This window comes from Sitophilus oryzae, unplaced genomic scaffold (genome assembly GCF_002938485.1).
Source record: "Sitophilus oryzae breed Bouriz unplaced genomic scaffold, Soryzae_2.0 scaffold_1651_pilon_pilon, whole genome shotgun sequence".
Lineage (NCBI taxonomy): Eukaryota > Metazoa > Arthropoda > Insecta > Coleoptera > Curculionidae > Sitophilus > Sitophilus oryzae.
Genome location: NW_022146338.1, coordinates 16,975 through 38,690, shown reverse-complemented (window position 1 = coordinate 38,690; position 21,716 = coordinate 16,975). Strand labels below are relative to the sequence as shown.

Below are 21,716 nucleotides of genomic sequence, written 5' to 3'. Positions count from 1 at the left end.
ATTGACTTTAGGGTGTAGAGGTTCGATAAGAAGGGATTTTTCGAAACTCGAATGCTAAGGGGGTGAAACTATCCCTCAAATATTAAAATATTTTTTATTTAAAAACCGGTGAGTTTTTCGGAAAAACTCTTAAACACGTATATTTTATTTTGTTGTTTTACATATTTTAAGATTTTTTATAAATTTATACAGGGTGTTTCATAAAATATGACCATTGAGTAATCACGATTCTGCTTAAACTGCTTGACATTTAAAGGTGATTTTTGGTAAACGGATTGACTGTGGGGTGTAGAGGTTCGATAAGGAGGGGTTTCTCGAATCTGGAATTCCAAGAGGGTGAAAACGCCCCTCAAATATTACAATATTTATTATTTAAAAAACGGTTGTCTTTCGGGAAAACGCTTGGACAAGCATAATTTATTTGGTTTTTTAAATATTTTGAATTTTTTTAAAAAATCATACAGGGTGTACCAAAAAGTTGGGTAATTTCTTAACCACGATTCTGCTTAAACTGCATGACGTAAAAAGCTTATTTTTGAGATGAAACTACCACATACTTACTACTACTTACCAAGTTATATAATAATATCGCCATATTGTTTTTTCTCATGCTGACATAAACGTGAGAAAATTTTATCCAGTTTGTATGTTAATGGAAATTCTTGCTTTGCTTTATCATCACCATTACAAATGATTAATTCGATGCGAACGAAGTCGCTGGTACACGCTAGTATTTTTATTAAAATAATATTTACCAACTATAAACTATTAAATGTTGGACTGAAAGTCGAAATCGTGTTTTTCTGCATCTCCAAATAAATATTGTTGGCCTCTGCTCAATATAATAAAAAAAACGTCGTCAGCGAGGGTTATGAAATGAACATTCATTTGTCATTGTCATCGATGTTTTTCCAAGCCAACTGGACGCTATTTTTTTCGATCATACGGTATTATAAACTATTTATTATATGATTATTAAATCGGAAATAAAATATACTAAAAATATTAAATTGGTATTAAGAAGTCTTTAATAAAAAATAGTATAGGTATAGCTATGAATTGGATTGATAATTTAATATTATTGGTAAAATTAATCCAATTATGCCAGTGACTTAAAGTGCTGAAAAGTAAACGAAAGAACTGTATATTTCTTGTTCTGGCCCCTTAAGTAATTGTCCGACCAAATTATCGCCGGTAGTGCCAGTTAGGATTCTTGATTTTATGAAACGTAAATTGTGCATGTGGTTCGTTACAGTTAACGAATCGTAAGAGTCGATTCAATATGAGAAATTAAATCGTGTGATTCGATCCACTAAAAAGAATCGCAATGCCCATCACTATATACTGCTATCTTAGTATTTTTTGTTGCAGGTTAAGCGTTTCCGTATGGAAACCAAAGCCGCCAAAACCCTAGGCATCATCGTCGGAGGCTTCATTTGCTGCTGGCTGCCCTTCTTCACTATGTACCTGGTACGCGCCTTCTGCGCCGACTGCATCCACCCCCTAGTCTTCTCCATCCTGTTCTGGTTGGGGTACTGTAACAGCGCCATCAACCCCCTGATCTACGCTCTCTTCTCCAAGGACTTCAGGTTCGCCTTCAAGAGAATCATCTGCAAGTGTTTCTGCACGGGGAAAGGCTCGATGAATTCTCGGAGAGGATCGGATGGATCTCAACTACAAGTAAGTATAGAGGGAGTCCAAAAAATTGTGTACAGGGTGGCGCCTCTCATACACCGCGGAACCTCCAAGGAGAACGGCAGTTTATATCGAAATGAAATTTTGGCAACATATGTAGGTTAACTGAAAGCATTTTATAAAAAGATATAAAATTATACAGGGTGTCCCCAAAAAAAGTTACACATCAAAGTTGTGTTTTTTCTAATGGAACACCCTATATATTATTTGATTTTCGGATTCTAGGAAAAAAATTAAGGTGAGTTTTATTAAAGAAGCATATACCTAAAATCTAAGGATTTTGACATATTTCACATTTTGTGAAAGTGAAGAGTAAATTTTAAATTTTGATAACAGCTACCTAAATTTTAGTTGACCTTGTATAGCCTGATATTTAATTACAGTAACCATTGTATGTTAAACCAAATTGAAATTTGACCCGAAAAGTTATACAGGGTAATACAAAATTAATATTTAACATTAGCCACTTTTAAAAGCTAATTATTCCTTTATTTTAAATGGAACACGCAGTATATTTTTCCGGTGTTCAATGGGGAATTTATATGTCTTCGAAATATTATTAAGGTTGCCTAACCCTCAGACAAAGATTTTTCTAGATATTTTAATTTTTATGATTTTGCGTCAGTAGATCTTTATTATCTGAAAAAATCTAGGAGTGGCTGTGTGATATACCTTTTGCTAATTTAACAAAAATTAAAGATTGTAGAGTAAAATACTCAATGGTAATAAAAAGATACACGTTTAAAACATATTTTAATTATTACAGAATTAAAACTAGATATATACCTAAAATTATATGACAAAAATTAGCTAGATGAAATCAAATGCTCGTAATGCTTCCTTTCCTGTTAACTGCATAAAATGATTGTCTTTTCAAAAGGATCTTTTCATTTTAAAAGGCATATGTAGAGTTCTACCTCGAAAAGCAGCTACAATAATTTCTCTCATGTTATCGACAATAGTTGTTTGAATTTTGTAAGCACTGTCTTTAACATATCCCCATAAAAAAAACAGACTAGATAAAATCAGGAGCTTTTAAGTATTCTATTAATTGGTGAATGCACCAAATAATAGAATCATATCAGTTCCCTCTGATGTAGGATAAGTTTGCGTTTTCGGCAAATTTCTGAGAATGTTTTTTGTTTTAACTGACAGAAAATGATAACTAATGTAAATATCTAGTTTTAGAAATTGTGACGAATTTAATTTCTTTTTTTTTCTCGTTTTTGTTAAAACAAAAGAAATGTTTCAGTTAAAGCCGCCAAAACCCTACTAGATTTAGTAGGATTCCTACTAAATCTAGTAGGGCTACTTAGGCAACAATTTAACATAATTTCCATATTATTTCTTCCAGGGCCGTCAATTCAGATCACCCAGTTACAACGTCCAAGTGCACGGCAACTCCCTGGGCGAAGAGAGCGACCCCGGCGGGGACCCGTCCGACTCCAGGTGACGCAGCGCGAAGAAACGTGTCAACACTGCCTTTGACGTGGACGAAAACAACGTCATCAAGCTGGCCATGAGCGTGGTCATCGGGTGACAGCAGCTGGAGAGCTTCGGCAACAGTGCCGGAGACGAGGGCCGCTTATGAGACGAGAGGTAGAGCCAGATGTAAAGCGGATTGGCGGTTCAGAGAGTTGGAGAAATAGAAACAGAGAAAAAATAGGTTTTAAAGATGTCAAAAAGACAACTATTTATATACCCCCGACACAAAATTCCGCCACCTTAAAAATATTTGCAATAAATTCAAAACATCCTGTGGAAAAAATGAGACGGTCATTTCGGATAACAAAAAACACTTTCCTCAATTTTATGAATATCAAAACTATAGATCAAGAAAACCCTTTACAAGAGCTAAGCCCACGGCCACACAGAAAGCGTTTTTAGCGTTTTGCGTTTTTTACGTCTCAAGCGCTTTTTGCGATTTTACCGTTTTAAGCGCTTTTTTCGATTTGTGCCCATTAAAAACACGCAAAAGACGCGGCAGGTCTGCAGTTTCTATCAATAATGTCAATTAGTAACGTCGCAAGCTCGTGGATTCCCGGCCCGTCCAACAATCAATCCTGTGAGAAAGAGATAGGCGAGATCGGCGCCGTTAGCGTTGAAGAGACGAAGATAAAAGATGCTGGGATTGAATTGTGGACGGGCCGGGGCTTATATTCGGAGACAAACACAATCTACTGCTAGTGCCAGTGGTGTATGTAAAAATAATAATTATTATTTGCCATTTATTTTAGGAATTTTAGTTTATATGTGTATAGTTTTTTTATGTTGTAGTGTTGTGGTTAGTACCGTATGATCGAAAAAAAACGGAGTCCAGTTGGCTTGGAAATGAACATCAATGACATTTCCCATTTAATTTTACATACAAAATGACAGCGATCTTCATTTCATAGCCATCGCTGACGCCGTTTTTATTCGATCATACGGTACTTGTTATAATTATAATATAATAAATAATTATAATTATATAATAGAACAGTAAATATCTCTAGTTGCTAATGCAATTTTAGGACATGATTTATGAAACATTTTGGAGTGAAACTTCTTTAAGCGCGCTGGGAGTAAAAATTCAAAGCCGTGACATACGACCTAGTGAGACGGCCCTGACACACGACCTCGTTGTAACGAAACGTGTTAACGGCTTAGAAATACGTAGTGACGCGACGTGTATTTGTGAGCAGTCCACGTGTTTGTAAAATTTTGTAAAAGCGAATCAAATTATTACGCGTAAAAAAACATTTGTTACACGTAAAAAACTATTTTTTACGCGTATAAAACTATTTGTTACTGGCAGAAAACTATTTTTTACGCGTATATAACTATTTGTTACTGGTAGAAAACTATTTTTTACGCGTATAAGACTATTTGTTACGTGTAAAAATCTATTTGTTACACATAAAAAATTCTTTTTTTACTACTACTTTATAAAACCTTTCTTACGCAAAAAATATATTTTTTACGTGTAAAAAACTATTTGTTACACGTAAAAAATTAATTTTTACGCGTCAAAAACTTATTGTTTCTGGTAAAAAAATTTTTTACAAAAAAAATATTTTTTGCGTGTAAAAAACTATTTGTTACACGTAAAAAATTATTTTTTTACGCGTCAAAAACTTATTGTTTCTGATAAAAAACCTTTTGTTACGCAAAAAAAAATATTTTTTCCGTGTAAATAACTTTTTGTTACGCGTAAAAAACTATTTTTTACGCGTAAGAAAATATTCCTTTAATTTATTACTTTTTCAACATTTGAAACTACACTTTTTCAAACAGTTCCTTGAAATTTTTAAATTTAATAAAAATATTTTTAGATAATACCCTAAAATAAAAAAAATGCATACTATTTAATTTATTTTTATTGTATTATTAAATATAACGTCCGCCTATGACGGGGTTTCATCTTAGAAAACGCTAAAGACGCTACAGAAAACAAACTGATTTCTTTTTATTTCCGTTTTTTTGCGAGACACGCCGAACGCTACACGCTTTTAGGTTCATCACACAAATGTTCGATTGGATTGAGGTCGGGACTACAAGGAGGCCATTCCAATCTTCCTAGTCCAACCTCATCCAGGTACTCGGTAATTACTCATACTCCTTACTCGTTACTCCGCGCAACGTGGGGCCTGGCATTATCATGCATCACTATAAACTGATTTCCAATGAAAGAAGCATATGGAACGACAACTTCTTGGAGGACATCCTCGATATAACGGTGGCCATTGAGAGCCATCCATTTTCAACAAATTCAAGATTGTAAAAATATCAGTGCTTTATTTAAAACTGTGTAGCTCATAAAAGGATAGAGATAATAGGATAATTCAAAAATTGAAATGTTAGGAATACATCTAAGATTACAGCAAAGTGTTTTTATCCAAAATGCCCGTTTCATTTTTTCCACAGGGTGTTTTTGAATTTATTTGCAAAAAACGAAGTTTTGATTTACCGCGATATAAACCCACCTAACCGAAATATACAGGGTTGTTCACCACATACGACACGGAGTATTGTACGAAATACGATTAGTTTTTACAAATTAAAACATTTTGGAGTTCCCAAGTTAAATGGACTATTAGAGCTATTATTTAAAAAATATTTACTAGATACAGAGTGTCCCAAATAAATAATAAATATCAAAGTTGTATTTTTTTAAATGGAACACCCTGTATATTATTGCATTTTTAGTTTCTACGATTAAAATAAAGTTAAATTTGATTAAGACTTATTACACTTAAACCTTACCGTTTTTGAAATATTTTGAACTTTGTAAAATTGCAGTATAAATTTTACGGCTTCATTTCTCCAAGGGTATCAAAGTTTTTAATACTAAATATTTAGTGAAGTTTATTTATTGATCAGTTATTGTGTTGCAATAATAAAAATTATACTACCTTATACAGAGTATCTAAAAATTTATTTTTTTAATAATTACTAGCTTTAAACGCCAATAACTTGTTTAATTTAAATGGAATACCATGTATATTTTATAAGAATCAGATGCACAATTTAATTGTCTATCAAATTGTATTATACGACTTTTACCTATCCCTTCAAGTTTTCGTACAAAATGCATTTTCTTATAATTTAGACCTCATTTATCAATATACCCATGGAATATTGACATTTTAGATTGTTTTTAAAACAACAAATGCAATAAAGGAAATTCAGGTTAGTAATATTATCGTTTTTAGTAAAACGATGATATTACTAGCCCATTTGTATGCAAAAAGAAAACTATTTAGATCTTTATAAAAGAGTATACCATTAATTAAATATACCACCAGTATTCCGCCCAAATACTAATTAATTACAAACTTAATTGGGTTTGTTAATAAATTATTCTAAATAAATGTGGATTTGAATCAGAAATCAATATAATAATAAGTTATGAAATGAACGTCTCTGTTGTTATAAATAAGCATTTGTCAAAAAATGAAATATCATTTTTAAGGTGTTAGTTTTTTTACCACACTGTCTAATACACATACATAATTCAGTTTTTTAGTATTTGGAGCAATTATTATTAATCAACGCAAACAGTCAATTAATGTAGTTTGAATAATGGAATCATATTAATTGATCCTCTTTAACAAATATTTAAACAGTTGTTTTTTATTTTTTAATGAAATAAACAAACTATATCAACAATATTAGTATATGTACTCTTTTAAAATTTAGTACATCTTTAAAAATAATCTAAAATGTCAGTATTCCATGAGTATATTGATAAATGAGTTCTAAATTACAATAAAATTCATTTTCTACGGAAACTTGAAGAGATAGCTAAAAAATGGTATAATACAATTTGATAGACAATTAAATTGTGCACCTGATTCTCATAAAATATACAGGGTGTTCTATTTAAATTTAAAAAGTTATTGCCGTTTAAAGCTAATAATTATTTAAAATAAATATTTAGACACTCTGTATAAGGTAGTAAAACTTTTATTATTGCAACACAATAACTGATCAATAAATAAATTTCAGTAAATATTTAGTATTAAAAACTTTGATACTTTTGGAGAAATGAAGCCTTAAAATTTATACTGCAATTTCACAAAATTGAAAATATTTCAAAAACGGTAAGGTTTAAGTGTAATAAACCTTAATCAAATTTGCCTTTATTTTAATCGTAGAAACTAAAAATGAAATAATATACAGGGTGTTCCATTTAAAAAAATAAAACTTTGATACTTTTTATTTATTTGGGACACTCTCTAACTTGTAAAAATATTTTTAAATTGTAGCTCTAATAGTCCTTCAACGAACCCAAAACTTACAATTTGTAAAAATCTAATCGTTTAGCTACAATATTCCGTGTCGTATGTGGTGAACAACCCTGTATAAGCCATTAAAATAATAAAAAATAATACCAACAGATTTATCTACAAATACCATAATCATAAAAATCGGATTACAAATTTAAAAGTTATAAAACATCAAACTTAGTCAAAATTTTAGGGTGGCGGAATTTTATGACGGCGAGTTTATTATATTCTTGGTTTACTGCAAAAACTTTTTTAGTGGAAAATTTCAATTAAATGAAATGTTGGAATTTAAAAGATATAGGTGGAAGGTGACCGAAATCGACAAAATATCAAGAAACAACAAAAGAAAAAAAGTCAGTGGCGCACATATTTTTTTTATAACCCATATGCACGCCCATGCTTATTTTTAAGCACAAAGTAAAAAGTATACAATTTCATCCATGTCATCAAGTACTCGATGTTAAAAGGTGCTTCAAAGGTCTACAAAAAGATTTTGGGAAATATATGGTAAGCTTTGTGCCTTTTTGAAAAGTGAATAGATTTAAACCGTTGTTACTGAAATAGTTTAATAAATTAAATATATGAACAAAACTTTTGTCTAAATGAGTTTTTGCAGCAAATCGATAATGGTCATGTATAATAGTACTATCACACTGTCCATAAATTACTGTAAACTAATTTAGGTATGTTAAAAATTAAACGGTATTTGTTCTTATAATAGAGACTCTGGTACAAAAAAAAAATGATAAGTTTCTTTTTTACAAATTATAAAAAATAACCCATAAAAGTTCTTAAATGTGCCTTATGATAAATAGTAAATAATATAAAAATTATATAAACAGATATATTCATGGGTTTTGTCAAAAACTGTTCCATTATTCATAAATATAACTAAAATTAAATAAAAGTAATATAATAATAGCTCCCGTATATAGCGTTTAACGCCTTGGGATTAGCAAGGTACAGCTTGCCATACTAGAACCGTTCGGTATACAAGGAAGGTACTGTGGCTAGTACTACGCTTTAACCGCCTATTATTACCTCAGGATTATGAATCCCAAGTACTCATTTAAAGCTGAGTCGACCTAGGTAGACAAACTATTTTTATTTTAATAAAAATAGTCGGCTGATGAAATGCCGGGTGTAGGATTCGAACCTACAACCTTGAGATTAGTAGACGAGAGCCTGTACGCCACCGGGCACCTTAAATAAACGTAATAAAGGGTTTAAAAGTAATAATTTTAGAAAAAGAACAAGGAAATATTCCATGTTCTTCCTTTAATGAAGAACATGGAATATTTCTTCAGTGATGATACGTCCATTTCTTAGTTTCCAGTGAAATTTTGTGTCCCTTTTTTCTTAAAAATCTAATAACACAAAAACCAGTAATTAATTTGGTATAAATAAAAGACATTCTTTTTTGTTCGGAATATAACAACAAAGAAAACATCAAAAACGTAAGTTAATTAAATTTGGACATTTCTTGGTTAGATATAATTATTTTTTATATATCAAAACAAGCTGGTTGCCTGAAGCGTTATTGATCTCTCTTCTGTTAAATTTCAAGAGAATAATTACCTTGAGCTAATGGTTTACTGAAAACTTGTTCCGGAAGGTGTCCAATTTCAGGTTCAGTGTTGTTTAATTTACAAAATTAGTTTACTGGGTTACTTCAAGAATATAGGATATGTTTTGAGATAATGAACAATAAGGCTAGACCTTTTTACGTAATATTGAACTCAAAAAGCGAGTACCTTTAGCTCAGTCAAATTAGACAAATCGGTGGAACAAATTCCTACAGTTTTGAAACAGATTTTAAGCTACTTCTCTATACTTGAGAAGGTATCTGTCAAAAGTCCCCGAATATAGATGATTTAGGATAGTAGGGATTACTGTAGGAATTGCTTCCACCGATGGACCTTTTTTTAACTAATTTGACTGGGGTATATCAGTTATATACTAAGGGCTGGCAAAGGTTAATCTTGGGTCAAGATTTCAAATGATGTCAAAGATGTAAGAAGATTGGTCAAAGATGTAAGAAGAGTACAATGCGTTTATAATGTACTGAACAAAGAGAGAACAGTAAACACGTTGCCAAACGCACGAAATAAACCGAGGAACTGCGCACATTGCTAAGAGACGTGGAAGGGGATATAGCAGATTTGTCGCAGTTGACCGGTCGACCCAATCATTAGCTTTGTTTGTTTTCTTGTTATTACCGATTCTGAACCGTCCTAGAACTGTGATGCGTATGCGCAGAAGGAAATATGAAGACATTATTTCATTTGCGCATGCGCTGCAGAGTTCTAGGACGGTTCGGACGAAAAAAGCTAATACCTCTGTCAGTACTTAAGGTTCTAGGGAAAGGTGTACGTCATGCGTTCAGCTTCACGATTTAATTACGTTTCGTGATACTTGATTTCGGCACGCAAGGTCGCTAGGCGGGAATTGAATGTCTCTAAATATACACCAACGTAGAAAAATGCTGCAAGATTAAGTTGGCAATGTATATTTTGACAACAGGTTCAGGATTAATGGAAAGTTTACACGTTAAATGTCAGCTAAATGCGTTTATTTTTTAAGGAAATGGTGAAATTTAATCTAGAAAAGGTCAACAGAAAGAAATGTCAACGCCAATTTACAGTGTCGCAAATAATTGCGCTTCGTGTGGGATTTTATATTTTGATGCATTTAGCTGAAACTTTGATTTGGTATTAGTTTATGCTTTCAATTGATTGAAAATGAGATATAACAAATTTCATTGTTGTTCGTGGATATTTATCAAATTTTATATTTCATTATCATCATTTCGAGGTTATTCAATCATTTCCAATTATAGTGTAGTCTCCTTTATATATTTGATATACAGGGTGTTTCAAAACAAATGCGAAAAACTTCAGGGGGTGATGCCTTGTGCAAAATAAGGGTAGTTTGCAACCAACGTTGTCAGGGTCCACAAAAGTCAACCATTAGGGAGAAATTGCGGTACAAAAGATGGCGAAGAAATAAATGTTTTTTATTTTTATCTTGAAAATCTAAAATAGATAGACTAATAAATTTTATGGAATCATTACTGTTATGAAAACACACTTTCTAATTTTTTTTCTTTTTAAAAATGAGTGGAAGGGGTTGAAATAAACTACTCCTATCATTCTTGTTAACGAAATTCTAAAAGAAAATCTTCATGGTCAACACATACAAAACATTTAGAAACTTTTTATCTCTTGTATTATTTTGATAAAACTCACTGATTTGAAATTGTAAAAGGTATGTAAAGCATTACATGTCAGGACAAAAACATTTTCTATGATAAAGAATCTAGTGGGCTGCTGTAATTTTTTTAGGAAAAAATCTAGTCGGCCTCTGTTACTTTTTAGGATGTTCCTAATATTATTTTATTTGACATTACTCTACTGCAATACGTTATTATCTAGATGATTATTATTATCGTTATTATCACTAGATTCTTAATCTAAAAATGTTTTTTGTCCTGACATGTAATGCTTTACATTTTATTTTTTAATTTCTAATCGGTGAGCTTTATCAAAAAAACACAAGAGGTAAAAAAGTTACTAAACAAACTAAACTATCCAAATTAAAGCATTTGCATGTGTTTGATAAAATTTTTCTTTAAATTTCGTTAACAAGAATGATATGGGTAGTTTATTTCAACCCCTTCCACTCATTTTAAAAAAGTAAAAAAATTACCTGAAAGTGTGTTTTCATATCAGTAATGCTTCCATAAAATTTCATTAGTCTATCTCTTTTCGTTTTCAAGATAAAAAATAAAAACATTATTTTTCCGCCATCTTTGTACCGCGATATCTCCCTAATGGTTGACTTTTGACCCAACGTTTATAAAGCAAACTACCCTTTATTTTGAACAAGGAATCACCCCCTAAAGTTTTTCGTATTTGTTTTGAAACACCCTGTATAAGGGAGGATATATATAATACATCCCTTATATATTTAGATATATATTCTCCCTGTAATTGGGACCAATGTTATCTTTTGTTGGCTATGCGGGTCCAAGGTATTCGTGCTCCTTTCCTAATATCATGGTCCCATCTTTTTTTTTTTTTTTCGATGAGGAGGGAAAATCTTTCCATAAGACACCCATAACTGGGTAGTGTCGGATTCCTACCGGCTAAAAAAACCCTCCTCGTTCAAGTAAGCACACCACGCCGGAACCGCTTACGCATTACTTGGACGTGGGGGCTGCCTACGCCATGTGGCGTTGTTCCTCTTCTTTTTTACTTAGTATATTATTTATACATTTATTTACTGTTTCCCATAATAATTCACCTCCCTCAGGGCTTCTCATCAAGTTCGTTCTCATCGGCTTCTCACTCTCCTTCTTAAAATGATCTCTCTCATCCTTCCATCTTGGACAGGAGAACACATGATCAACGTCGTTTATTTCACCACAAAATAAACATGATTCAGAGCTTTTTCGGAAGCACCCCTGTCCAGACAGCATTGGTGTCAGGTGGTATCCCACTTCACCATATGGTCTGTCAATCCATTTTTCGATGTTGGGTATAAGTCTCCAGGTCCATCTTCCGTACTTTCCTTTATACCACTGATCCTGCCACTTCTCCATCACAGTTTTCCAGGCTATTTGTTTGAGCTCTCCCTTGTATCTATCCGCTCGTTCATGAGCTAATAAGTGGATAGGAGAAATGCCCGCAATGACACCAACTGCCCAGAGCTGTTATCTTTCGCTTTGTTTTTATTTTGTCCATTACCTTACACCATACCGGAGCTGCATATAACAATTGTGAATGTATTACGCTTACAAGAATTCTACGCTTTGATGACCTAGGGCCCCCTATGTTCGGCATTAGTTTTGATAATGCAGCAAGAGGTTTTTCCGCTTTAGTAATTGTTTTTCTGGGTAACATGGTCCCATCTTTAGGTTTGGTATTTCTACTTCTCTTAATTCCTAGTGGGTACCATGCTGTAAATGTTGTGGTCCATCTGCTGTCTGTCCTTTTTGCTAGGTGTCCTTTTCATGGCCACTTGAGAGATTTGATTCTGGATCTGGGGTTTTTTGCTGTATCCACTTTATTTTTTATGGTGTCTTTTGGTTATTTTCAGCATATTTTGTTCCATCTAGCGTTGTGTGACCTGCAAATTCCCTATGGTATTAAGTGTCCAGGTTTTGCATGCATAGGTCCAGGCTGGTAGTACGGAGTTACGCATTGATCTTTTTTTTCTTCTCTAGAAAGTAGCATTCTAGATTTGAACGTGATTGAGTTCCCCAAATATACAGGGTGTTTCAGGTTGAGCGTGCATTAGAAATTTCTAGAGAGAGAGAACTAAAATATCTAGATCGGAGATTTTTTGCACATCATTGTTTCACAATGAGATCTATCCATTAAAAATATTTTCGACACTTCCGGAAAGATAGATATAGATAGATAGACGAATTATTTCGACCATACCCATAAAAATAATTTAAATTATATGGCTCCAGTTTTATTAAGAACTTAAATATCTCTTTTTTAAATTTTGCCAACTGTTAAATGTTTTTTTATTTCTAAGGGTAAATTATTGTATGTTTTACTACAGTTGTAAAATGCTCCATTTTCGTTTTTTTTAACTTATCTACAGGGTAATTATAATTTATACTTCTGGTTACTTCTGATATGTTTCTTGCGGTTTAGATAGATTAAACATTTCTTTATGCTTCCACAAAAATAAGGTACATTCCTGAACAAAAATAACCGGAACTGTTAATAGATTATTTTTGCGAAATTTACCTCTGCAAGATTCATTTATTTTGAGATTTAGCATAAGAAGTGCCCTTTTTGACATATAAACAATCTGTCAATGTCTCAACAACTACCATAGAATATTATACTGTATCTAATTTGACTTTCAACAATTGCATTGACATACCATTTTCAAAGTGTGCAAATCTAAGTACTTTTTTTAAAACCAGTAGGCTGTAAGTTGACTGTGAAATTTTTGTTCTTATGAGATTTATATGATTTTAATAACATTTTTTAACGATTTCCATGACAGCTTCCGCCATTATTATATGACATTCGAACAATTAAATTTTTTAAATAGATAGCCACACGTTTTTTCTTTATGTCACAGGGGCTGTCGACTTGATGGAAAAGATATAAGGCTCATCAATAATTTGTATTGGAACCAAAAAGCTGAAATTTGTATACATAGCGTGGGAGTAACTGAAAATTTTGAAATAAAAAAGGCGGTAAGGCAAGGGTGTATTCTGTCTCCAATGTTGTTCAATTTATATGTGGAAAGAGCATTCACTGAGTCAATCTCCGCTAGTCCCATTGGTTTGAAAATAAATGGAATTCCAATTAATAATATCCGATATACGGATGACACAGTGATATTGGCAGACAATGCAAATGATCTTCAAATCCTTCTAAATAAGTTCAACAATGAAAGCCAGAGACTGGGTTTAAACATAAATACTACAAAAACTAAATTTATGGCTGTTAGCAGAAACAATATTCCGAACACCAGAATTTACTTAAATGGAGAGGTCATCCAGCAGGTTACACAATTTGGGATTGAATATTTGGGATGCATGGTTAACGAAACGTGGGATCCAGATCAGGAGATCAAATGCAGGATCGAACAAGCAATATCTACTTTTCTGAGACTGCTAGGATTTATCACAGATAGGAACTTGAACTTTGGCTTTAGATACAGAATGGTGAAGTGCTATGTCTGGTTTGTTTTGTTATATGGTGTGGAAGCAAGGACACTGAAGGTAGTACGACAAATGCTAAGAATACTCTGGGTCGACCATGTGAGGAATGAAGACATCCTCAGAAGAGCTGGTCTAGAAGAACGTGAACTCTTCGAAATCATCAAGAAGAGGAAATTAGCCTATTTGGGACACACACTTTCAGCGTCTGATACTTCAGAGTAAAATAGAGGGGGCAAAAGGGGAATAGGCCGAAGAAAGCTATTCTGGCTGAGAAATACTCGTCATTGGACAGGCATACAGGACTTCCAAGTACTCCAAGTCGCTGCAGTTAATAGAACCATCTGATGAGGAAGAAAAAGATGAACGCTTACGCAGGAATCTGCACGGCACCTTAAGAAGAAGGCTGTCGTAATCACTATGTTTGACTTTTAGGCTGTATATTTTTTTGACAAGTAGTTTTTTTCGTCCAAAAATTTTAAATATTTCTTTTCTCAAAAACGGTTAATGTTAGGTATAGAGATTTAATATCAAAATTCATAAAATTTTACAGAGATTTTAATTATGTAATAAAAAAACGGGGGCACTCATTTAAAATAAGAAAGTTGCTGTCAACTTCCGGTATTTCCGGAAGTGCCGCCATATTGAAAATATTTTTAATCGATAGATCTCGTTCTGAAAGAGTAATGTGCAAAAAATAGATATTGTAGTTCTCTGGAAACATCTAATGCACGCTCAGCCAGGGACATTCTGTATATATTCTTCTATTTCAAGTGTTGGTGTTATTTTGTTTAGTTCTATTTATCTATCAGTTCGTTGAACATTACTTTTTAGATTCGCTGGTGTCAAATAATCCTAATTTCCATTAGTCCTAAATAAGCACTACAAGCACAAATTAACAAATTATATACAGCATATTTTTCTCATTAGCTATTCTTCAATAATTGATATTATTGTACAGAAAAAGAAATTACGCGAAAATAGAACAAAAACAACAAGAGAAGCAAATTAATGTAGAAATATAAATGTAAATATGAAAAATAAGTAGGTGGTATCGAACATTACAAGGTTTGGTTTCTCTTCAGAGCAATTATTTAGCCATTTTCTATTATAAGAACAAATACCGAAATTATTTATTCCATTTTTTCCATTGTACATATTTCTTTCCTTTATGATTTAAAAAATACATAAAAGCATTCTTATTTTTCAACAACGAAACGGTGTATTTTAATTCCGTTAATGGATCTTTGTTTTGTAAGTTTTTCTTTTGTAGTTTCGTTTGATTTTAATATAATTACGGTAAATATCAGTGACTAGGTCAAACAGGTTTCAATCTACAGGGTGGTTACTTTTTTGTACATTTATGCAGAATATCACTATGAACTAAAAGAGAGAGCGTAGAGTTTCAAAAATCGAAGAGATAAATTTCTCAAATCTGAACCCGTTACAAAAATTATAATTCTTTATTAGTTTTGGGAGAGATTTTTTGTCTCTTTGAATTAATATACCAGTAACTTTTTTTCATAAAGTACATATTTCTGATGTATTTTAATGAGATCCAAAATATGTTTTTTATACAATAACTAATTAATCACCCTGTATTCCCCATCAACATTGTAAATTAAATTAATTGTTAAGTAACTGTAACTATTTATAAATAAATTGATCTTTTGTATAAAAGACAGACATTTAATATTACTAAATAATAATAACAAAATAAAATTAAATAACACAATTTTTTTTTTTAACTAAATTTTTTTCTACTACAAGGCACTGTGATTTGTGGGTTTTAATTTTAACATTTGACGCTTAGAAAAAATATATACTATGATCTTTCATAACTATACATTGACTCATCACAATATTTCAATAACTACACTCCAGACTGAGATGAAATTTGGTATAGTTAGAAGACCTAGACGCTCACTAAGAACATATTTTGATCAAAATTAAGAAAAAAACTTTTGTAGCTTCCACATGAAAATACCAGAATAACTTAATTTTTTTGCATTTTAGCGCATAAAAAAGGATGGGTAATTTTTTTAATACGATTAAAATATAATTCACAACCGAACCAAGTATGATAACCAAATTGTGAATGCACGGAATGCCGTTTTCCTACGATTGCTTTGATTGAATTTTGCGCATAGACGGGAAAATACGATGTAAATATTTCAAATATGGCCTATAACGTTTCGAATATTTTCTTTTTCGATATTCTAACATTGCGTAAACCGGTTGAGAACGTTTAATGTTGTGCAATTTTGCTATCTATTTTGTAATACAATTTTCTGCTATTTTAATTAAATTTACTAAAAATTATTTAGTCTTTAGAAGCACACATTTTAATTCTTATTTTATATAGGACGAATGAATTTTACTTTAAAATTAAAGTTGTAAATTACAGCTATTATTCCTGTATATTACTCTCTCTATCTCTCTTTACTCTTTTTACCAAGCGTCCTTTGATCAAATGCTGGAAAAGACTGAATCTTGAATGTAGAATGTTTAGGAGGGGAGTTAATCACCGCGACCTTATAGATCTATTGTGTGTTCCCCTTTCTTGAGTTATAACGAGTTATAACTCATCATACAATCTCAGGGCTTTAGCAAAGCCAGTATCTGAGACGGCCCACAGAGGCCAGCTCTCCATCCTCGACATCAGACGTACCAAGGTTCATGGCACGAATGGTCGTCGTCTCGGCGCACTCAGTGATAAGATGTTCTGGTGTTTCCCCATCTTCCAAAATCTGCATTCGCCGTTGTTTCTCCAGTTTCAGCCTACTGAGGTGTTCGTTGAGGAGACAGTGTCTGTTAGAAACCCCGTAACAAATCGAAGATTGTTTTACTTAAATCAAGGAAAACCTTTGATTTTCTCGGTCATAAGTTTTGAGGAACTTTTTCGAGTGTCTTGAACCGTTGGAGGACACCCATTCAAGTTACGGATAAGTCTTCAGATTCACTTCCGCTTTCAGTTGGTTCCGTTTGGAAAACAAGAACGGTTCTGGTCAGTTAATTGGAGTGTTCGCTCCTTTTTCTAGCTAGATCATTTGCTTTTCATTGCCTCCTATCCCATGGTGAAGGCATAGGAGGTCTCCCAGAGTAGGATGACTTTATTTTCTTTGCCTAATTTGTTGAGCTTCTCTAGGCATTCTTTGACCAACTTCGAATTGATGGTTACTGAGTTGATCGCGTTAAGTGCTGCTTGACTATCGGATAGGATGGCAATTTCCTGGTTTCGATCGTTCCTATCTAAGATAAATTGTACGCATCTTTCGATAGCGCAAATTTCTGCCTGAAGGATACTGGGGTTGGTGCCCATTGATTTGGAGTATATAGTTTTCGGCCCAACTCCTCGTCGCTCCACTATGTTCTTAGCCTAAGACTTAACCTCGTCAAAATTATCATCGATTGCCATTCCCCAGCCGTCTTTGACGCCTTTTTTTTCTACCGTATGCCTAGTTCCAACTAATAAAAACAACCTCTTATGTATCGACTTATCCCACACAAAACCCCGAAATAAAAAAGGAATCTGTAGGTATGCGAAGGATGAAATCCAGGGTCGGGAAAAATGTCCTTTCTTCGGCATTCTTCCAAGAGCGGAATGTGCTAAAGCGCACGAGAGAGAAATACAAAGAAAAGAAGCTTATCAGCGGCCGAGGCTATTGCAAAGTGGGAAAATCCAAAAAGGGATACACCGGACGAGAGCTTGCGGCCGATAGAAAATTTGAAAAGAGCCAATGTAAATGAAAAAAGTCATTCGAAAAGAGATTATCGACTTGATTATGTTCGATTTGAAGGTTTTGGAAAAGTTTGAAGGAGCTGAAAGCTTCTTTTATTTGGTTTGTTTGGTTATTCTTAATTTATTGAATGTTGTATCTCAAAATACAAAATTTAAAGTAAGTAAGTTGTTTACACATACGGTATTTTTCTTAACAATTTTATAAACTTTTTCTTAATAAAACAGTTTCTATATATAAGTCAAGCTGGGAATTGTTTAGGGCTAATTTTCTCAAGTGACACACGCGAGTGCCATACAAAATTTTATCCAACAGCAGAACTGTTTCATGTCCAATCTCTAAGGAATAATCGATTTAAAGGATCACCGGTTCTACTTTCATTATTTGAATTAATAAATTATCAGTTTATGTTACTATGCAATATACAGGGTGGCCCATCGAAAACGTTCTGCAAGACATAACGGCCAAATTATTCTTTTTTCAAAAAATCCAAAAACACGTCAATTTTGTTTGTGAGGGAACAACTTTTGCTCAGAAATGATTGCAAATCTTCAACACTCTGAGCGGATATCATCCCCCAACTGTTTTTACTTCAAATGGGAGGGGGGTCAAGTGGCGCTGCAATGAAAAGAGCTTTTCTATTCTCTATATTTCCCCGCCTCGTTTACATGAAAATCAGTGGAGTCATTGTGAAGAGAAAATATGAAGGATTGAAAATTTGAAAAGTTTATTTAAACATTTATCAGGAATGTAAATGATAAGGATAAATTCCTTCAACCAATTTGAGTTTTTTTCTTATTATTTCTAGACGTTTACGCATTTTTCACTTGCCACAAGGTTTAAGATCAGGTGCGGTAGTTGCTAGATAGCTCTTCTGTGACTTGTGCGTTGAAGTTCTTCTCAATATGGTTAAACTGACCCACAATGAAATTTCCAAAAATACCAGCCCACACGTTCAATTTCTGAGGTTTTTGTGTGTGCACCTCGTGAAAAACCCTGGGTTGTCCTCAGCCCAGTAATGACAGTTATTGCCGATTAACTGCATCGTTCAAAAAGAAAGTAGACCCATCCGAAAAACACACATTAAATTGGAAATTATTATCATTCGTCACTCGTTCACTCATAGTTTCACAAAATTGCAAGCGACGATCAAAATTGTCTTCGTTGGGTTCTTGTACCAACTGAATTTTGTACGGGTGTAACTTGTGTTTTTTAATATCCTTTGGACATTTGTACGATTCACGCCAGGTCTCATTGGCTAATTTTGCTACTAACTCGCGAACAATTTTACCATAAAAGTGTTTGTCAGGATGGCGTTCATTGGTATCTGCGCAACCCGATAGCCACATTCATTATTTTTTAAAATAAATTCGATTATTACTTTTTCTGCAAGTGAGTACACCGGTGATTTTCAAAAACGAAGCTGGAAAGTATAGAGAATAGAAAGCCCTTTTTATTGCGGTACCATTTGACCCCGTTTCATTTAGAAAAAATTGGGGATGACACCCCCGCTTAGAGGGTCGAAGATTTTGCAATCATTTTTGGGCAAAAATAAAAAAAAAAAAAAAAAAAATGAATTTTCTGAAAAAAAATTACCCTGGCCGTTATGTCTTGCGGAAGGTTTTTCGATGGGCTACCCTGTAGATGTGCGTTTTGTGTTTTGTAAATAATAAATAGCACTGACATTAAGACAAGAGAAAATAGTGAATTATCAACTAGCAAGTCAGATTTTAAAGGAAAATTATTCAGGAAGATCTTTCGCAAGAAATTATTAACCAGGCAGAGGCGGCTACAGCACAAATACTGCCAGAAATGTCTCGTGGCGTATATGATGGGGAATTCATAACACACTAGTTTGTTATAACTTCAAAAACTCACGCGTGTGTTATTATTTATTTTATGTGCATGTATACATGTGAGTAATGTCTGTATAAGTAGTGTCTGTTGGGATAAAAAAAATAATTAGGTAATTACTTCAAAATAAATAAAAAATATTCATTTTTTTTTTTTTTTTAAAACAAAACTTTTTATAAATTGAGAGACTAAGATAAATGTTTTTGCCTCAAGAGACTAAAATCAGGAAATCAAAATTATTCCCCCAAACATTTAGAATAAAAGTCGAACTCTATAAATTTCGTGTCTTTGTTTTATTTATACTGCGAAGCCCATAAAACAGGCCAGTAAATATTTTATACAATATTCACACGCTCCACATATTTTTAGCACTGCGATAAATCGTCTTTGGGAATACAACGTTCGCACATTACAAGGTAGTTTTCTTTCTTTCTTTATAACTTCTGATTGAATAACTCCCTAGTTTATACGGCACTTGGAACATCGTGTTATACATAATCATAAAATACGAGTTTCCTAGTTTATACATTATCTACCAAATAAAAATGGGGATATGATTAAATATATAATAGTCCAGGAGGCAGTGAAGATTTTCGGCACTTATTTTCCCAGTTATTTCCCCCAAGTTCAGCAAACACCGATAGTTAAATTTTATATACAGGGTGAGTTTCTTACGATGTTCTCTATGGCTATCTCTGAAACTACTGGTGATAGAGAGTCTGTAAAATAGGGAAAGAATTGCAGTTTTGTGGGGTCATAAATATGCGCCTTTCATATTTTTGAAAAAGTTCATGGCTTACTAGATATTTCGATAAAAAAAGAAATTTGGGATATTTTAAAAATTGTCCCGAACTCCATTATAATCTATTTTTAGACAAAGTTTTCAGATAAAAGTTGTAGATAATCACATCCTAATGAGCTTGTGTTCTCCGATTTTTCTAAAACCTGTCATTTTCGACATATAAACATAAGAAAGAAAAGAAAGAAAGAAAGAAAGAAAGAGAAAGAAAGAAGAGAAAGAGAAAGAGAAAGAAGAAAGAAGAGAAAGAAGAAGAAGAAAGAGAAGAGAAGAAGAGAGAAGAAGAAGAAGAGAGAAAGAAGAGAAGAAAGGAAAGAGAAGAAGAGAAGAGAAAGAAAAGAAAGAAAAAGAAAAAGAAAAGAAAAGAAAAGAAAGAAAAAGAAAAGAAAAGAAAAAAGAAAAAAGAAAAAAAGAGAAAGAGAAAGAAGAAAGAGAAAGAGAGAAGAAAGAGAAGAGAAAGAAAGAAAGAGAAAAGAGAAAGAAAGAGAAAAAGAAGTGTGAAGATTGTTTAAGTTTTATAAAACAAACATTAACTATTTATAAAAAAAAAAAAAAAAAAAAAAAAAAAAAATTAATAAAATAAAATCATCTGTGTTTTTATTATTTTTTTTTTTTTTTTTTTTTTGAATAAAAAATGTTAATTGTTACTATAATATCTATTTCGGAGGAAAAGATTAAACGACTTGACTTATATAGCTGTTAAATGTTAATCATTATGCTGTCGGTTGTGAAACTAGAAAAAAATAGAAAAAAGACATTTAAAACAAATAAAGTTTTTTTTATTTTATTGTAAATTATAATATCATGTAGTCAATATAATCTAAATAAAATTAGAAAAATTAATTAAGAAAAATAGCAGGGGTATATTGTGTAATTCTTTCACATTTCATGTTAATGTTGGTTTATTTATTTTTTATATCTGTTAGGTTGTACTTTTATTGAATCTCAAATTCTGTAGCTTTTTATTAATGTTAGATTTAATTTACAAGAAATTAAAAAAAACTATGTATGAAAATACAATAATTTGAGTTATTTTGTCGTAAGTTAAAATTTCAAAAAAGAGATTTGAAAACCTATCTATATTTTGCATGCTATATTTTATAAATATTACTTAAATGATCTAATCATGTACATTATTAATATCCTAAAACAATACGTAACTT

At 32.4% G+C, this 21,716-nt stretch overlaps 1 protein-coding gene across 1 annotated transcript; it reads left to right on the top strand.

The window, feature by feature from the left end:
- The first annotated feature begins 1,054 nt into the window (after nucleotides 1–1,054).
- LOC115880721 (octopamine receptor Oamb-like) lies at nucleotides 1,055–3,148 on the top strand. Its single transcript, XM_030898000.1, has 3 exons — nucleotides 1,055–1,084; nucleotides 1,372–1,680; nucleotides 3,050–3,148. The coding sequence occupies exons 1-3, from the start codon at nucleotides 1,055–1,057 to the stop codon at nucleotides 3,146–3,148; spliced, it is 438 nt and encodes a 145-aa protein (XP_030753860.1).
- Nucleotides 3,149–21,716: the final 18,568 nt, after the last annotated feature.